Genomic DNA, 5,000 nt, shown 5'->3' with positions numbered 1-5,000 from the left:
ACACTACAACCATGCACAGTGTCCAACCATGAGTCTACACTACAACCATGCACAGTGTCCAACCATGAGTCTACACTACAACCATGCACAGTGTCCCATCGCCGATGATTCTGTGAAACCCCGAGCGCAGGCATTTGTTGTGTTTTCGCACGGAAGTGATGGTGACCATGACACAATCTCACACATTCGCCAGCCTGTTCCAAAATGTTTGCTCTTTGAATGTGAGGAAGGCCTCTCGCGTGCCCTCAGGATGTGACTAGGAAGGACCCATCCTGCCGAGGAAGAAACGTTGACATTGAGAAAGAGCTATTGTATTGTGGAGGAGGAAGGGCGGCCATATTGGAAGGCATGTGTGTAGTCACTGTACTGTGTAGTAGGAGGAAGGGTGGCCATGTTGGAAGGCATGTGTGTAGTCACTGTACTGTGTAGTAGGAGGAAGGGCGGCCATGTTGGAAGGCACGTGTGTAGTCACTGTACTGTGTAGTAGGAGGAAGGGCGGACATGTTGGAAGGCATGTGTGTAGTCACTGTACTGTGTAGTAGGAGGTGTACTGTGTAGTAGGAGGAAGGGCGGCCATGTTAGAAGGCACGTGTGTAGTCACTGTACTGTGTAGTAGGAGGAAGGGCAGCCATGTTGGAAGGCATGTGTGTAGTCAGTCACTGTACTGTGTAGTAGGAGGAAGGGCGGCCATGTTGGAAGGCATGTGTGTAGTCACTGTACTGTGTAGTAGGAGGAAGGGCGGCCATGTTGGAAGGCATGTGTGTAGTCACTGTACTGTGTAGTAGGAGGATGGGCGGCCATGTTGGAAGGCATGTGTGTAGTCACAGCACTGTGTAGTAGGAGGAAGGGCGGCCATGTTGGAAGGCATGTGTGTAGTCACTGTACTGTGTAGTAGGAGGAAGGGCGGACATGTTGGAAGGCATGTGTGTAGTCACTGTACTGTGTAGTAGGAGGTGTACTGTGTAGTAGGAGGAAGGGCGGCCATGTTAGAAGGCACGTGTGTAGTCACTGTACTGTGTAGTAGGAGGAAGGGCAGCCATGTTGCAAGGCATGTGTGTAGTCACTGTACTGTGTAGTAGGAGGAAGGGCGGCCATGTTGGAAGGCATGTGTGTAGTCACTGTACTGTGTAGTAGGAGGACGGGCGGCCATGTTGGAAGGCATGTGTGTAGTCACTGTACTGTGTAGTAGGAGGATGGGCAGCCATGTTGGAAGGCATGTGTGTAGTCACTGTACTGTGTAGTAGGAGGAAGGGCAGCCATGTTGGAAGGCATGTGTGTAGTCACTGTACTGTGTAGTAGGAGGAAGGGCGGCCATGTTGGAAGGCATGTGTGTAGTCACTGTACTGTGTAGTAGGAGGAAGGGCGGCCATGTTGGAAGGCATGTGTGTAGTCACTGTACTGTGTAGTAGGAGGAAGGGCAGCCATGTTGGAAGGCATGTGTGTAGTCACAGCACTGTGTAGTAGGAGGAAGGGCAGCCATGTTGGAAGGCATGTGTGTAGTCACTGTACTGTGTAGTAGGAGGATGGGCAGCCATGTTAGAAGGCATGTGTGTAGTCACTGTACTGTGTAGTAGGAGGAAGGGCAGCCATGTTAGAAGGCATGTGTGTAGTCACTGTACTGTGTAGTAGGAGGATGGGCGGCCATGTTGGAAGGCGTGTGTGTAGTCACTGTACTGTGTAGTAGGAGGATGGGCGGCCATGTTGGAAGGCGTGTGTGTAGTCACTGTACTGTGTAGTAGGAGGATGGGCGGCCATGTTGGAAGGCGTGTGTGTAGTCACTGTACTGTGTAGTAGGAGGATGGGCGGCCATGTTGGAAGGCGTGTGTGTAGTCATAGGCCCAATTCCAATCCGCCCCCTAAACACTCAAGCCCTGTTCCCTCACTCCCTCTAATGGCCGCCATCTGAAAGTGGTTGAGTCATCAAGTGTGGAAGGGATCCACATTGGATAAATAGGAGGATTGGGACAGCAGAGCCCTTTGTACTTGACAAGATGATGTTGACTCTGGTAGGTTTTGGGCTCGCTATATATTGTTTATTGTCAAGACACCTAAGGCGTTTGAGGAATAGACTCCCTGATGAGTCTGTTCTCATCCAGGCTCTGGCTCTACAGAGTGGACAACAGGTCATTTAAAAATAGATGTAGCCTACTGCAACATCTGCAATCTGCAACATGTGTAATTATAATTAAAATAAGCATAATAATGACATGTCACCCAACATTATACACAATGTCAATACTGTACAATACAGATTCGGTAAAACTATTTCTCATTCATCAAAAAAGTTGTGGATTGCAATTGTAAAAGAAATGATCGATGATTATACTCGGATTGTGTAAAATAACTCCTTGCATTCCTCTGATATAATATTTTTGTCTAATCTGAAATCCCTATTAATGTAATGTTTCATTGTCAATTAAGGCATTCCAGCGCACTCGCAAACACCGCGTTCGTTTCGCGCGTGTGTTCTTTTATTTTTTTGACAGATATTTGCAGCCTTCCCCGTTTTATACGTCGCAACGCTATGCATTGTGGGCAATTCCCTTTCCGTAAGTGGCCACAGCTGCACCCTTACGGTAAGGGGGCAGAAAGGGCTCACTCTGAGCCCTCATTCACTTTGCGATTTCAGCGTGGGACATCCCTAAGCCCTCACTCCCTTCACGTGAACGTGCCTCTAAGGGCTTGAGTCAGTAAGGGGGCGGATTGGAATTGGGCCACTGTACTGTGTAGTAGGAGGAAGGGCGGCCATGTTGGACTCACCGGCACACTTGGTCCTGGCTCTGAGCGGGGGGCCGGGGTTTCCCGTGCCTCCGTCCAGGGGCCGTGTCAGCAGGACGCTAATCTCGTACTCCGTGTCGGGGTCAAGATGGCCGACCTTATGGCTCTGCTTGTCCACCGGCGTGGTGTCGATCAGAGCGCCCGCCACCGTGCGGTACTCCACCTGCAGACGTATTATTACCATGTTATTAACATGACAGACCATGTTATTAACATGACAGACGATGGTTATTAACTGACAAAACCGTACATTTTCGTTTGTTTTTTACAAAACCGCAAGTCCCGGCTGTGAAAATAAGAAGTCTTAGAAAATGACAATGTCTCGTATTTGACATTATTATTTCATAACGTGGTGAATGCATGAGTCCCAACATGTACATAGGAGCATTTTGGTGCTGTTGGAATATGTATTTGGTGACTTAAGGGGGCTAGGGTAGCCATTCCTGCACACTACCAGCTGTGTAAGGCCGTGGCCACACTGATCCATCAGAAAATGGACAGAATTGTAAAACATTCATTCATTCATTCATTCATTCATTTATTTAAAGAGTGGGACATTACACGTTAATGAACAGTACAGCCGTACAGTAAACATGTCAGGTTATAGCCCAAGGGCTAGTTTCCACCTGTAGTCCCATGGCAGGTTGATGTAATCATGAAGGAGAAAAAAGATTAATAGCACAAAAAAGATTAATAATACGGAAGATTAGTAAAACCAAAAATGATTAAAACACACACAGTTAATAGAACCAAAAAATTAATAGTACAAAAGGTTAGCAAAACCTAAAATGAATAAAACACACAGAGCATGCAGCGAAACATGACAGATGTTAAGTGTGGTCACATTGTTGTTTTGATCTGAGCCATAATTTCAACTGGCCTTTGAAAGTGGCGAGACTAGGGCATTCTCTAATAGAGGGAGGTAGACTATTCCAGAGGGTGCTTCCCGTAAAGGATAAGGTCTTCTGGCTAAAAGAAGTTTTTCTAAAGGGGACCTTGCAGACCTTGTTCGTGATGGCCCGAGTGACACGGGTCGAATTGGCGGTCGCACGATATTTGATAAAGTCAGCAAGAGGAGGCGGCGCCAGTCCATGTAGAACTTTGTATATTAGACAGGCAGAGGTGAAATTTCTAAAGCTCTCAAAACTTAGCATGCCATATTTACGTATAATATGGCAGTGGTGATGAGAAAAGGGTTTTTTATCTAGTATTTTCAGGGCTTTTTTATAGAGTAGTTCGGCTGGTTTGAGGATGGTTACTCCTGTCAGCGACCAGCTAGTTATACAATAGTTCAGATGCGAAAGGATCATTGAGTGTAAAAATAAAAACGCAGCGTCTGTGGACAGACAACTCCTTATTTGTCTGAAATTATACAGGTGGAATTAAAAATTTTTGGAGATCATTTTAATGTGATTGCTGAACGTTAAATTGGAGTCCAGCATCACGCCTAAATATTTAAACTCGTTAACTACTGATAATTCCTCTGACCCCAGGAAAACATTGGAGCGCGAAGGTGCAAACAGCGAAGGTGCAAACAGATAGATCTATGTCAGTTGCATGTACAAGTAATCTACTTTAGTTAGCTAGCGTTAGCTAGCTGTTAGCTCTGTGCGCTACATCACTTATGTGGCAATAAAATGCCACTGAATGACCAGTTTGATTGATGTGGCTATAAAATAGCGTTTTTTATCGATGCGGGCAGACTGTCATGGCAGACAAAATAGAATAGAAATTCAAATACAAATAGACGGATCTCCCAAAATGTTGGCATGTTCCTTGAACACTTGTGTTCACATGTTATTAACATGGCAGCTTTAACATGCGTGTGCCCTGTTATCTGTCATAATACTGTTAACATGGCAGCTTTAACATGCGTGTACCCTGTTATCTGTCATAATACTGTTAACATGGCAGCTTTAACATGCGTGTGCCCTGTTATCTGTCATAATACTGTTAACATGGCAGCTTTAACATGCGTGTGCCCTGTTATCTGTCATAATACTGTTATTAACATGGCAGCTTTAACATGCATGTGCCCTGTTATGTCATAATACTGTTAACATGGCAGCTTTAACATGCGTGTGCCCTGTTATCTGTCATAATACTGTTATTAACATGGCAGCTTTAACATGCGTGTGCCCTGTTATCTGTCATAATACTGTTAACATGGCAGCTTTAACATGCGTGTGCCCTGTTATCTGTCATAATACTGTTAACATGGC

General features: G+C 45.7%; 1 protein-coding gene across 1 annotated transcript in view; it reads right to left on the bottom strand.

Annotated features, from left to right (window-relative positions):
* Positions 1-5,000, bottom strand: part of LOC310798616 (receptor-type tyrosine-protein phosphatase mu-like) — a gene marked incomplete at both ends in the record, with an annotated part of 303,831 nt that overhangs the window by 192,825 nt on the left and 106,006 nt on the right. Inside the window, one exon of the mRNA XM_083661159.1 lies at positions 2,761-2,941. Within this exon, the coding sequence (XP_083517285.1) occupies positions 2,761-2,941 (181 nt within the window). The remainder of the gene's footprint in view (positions 1-2,760; positions 2,942-5,000) is intronic.

This window comes from Poromitra crassiceps, assembly GCF_964638095.1.
Source record: "Poromitra crassiceps genome assembly, chromosome: 2".
NCBI lineage: Eukaryota > Metazoa > Chordata > Actinopteri > Beryciformes > Melamphaidae > Poromitra > Poromitra crassiceps.
This window is presented reverse-complemented; position numbering and strand designations above follow the sequence as displayed.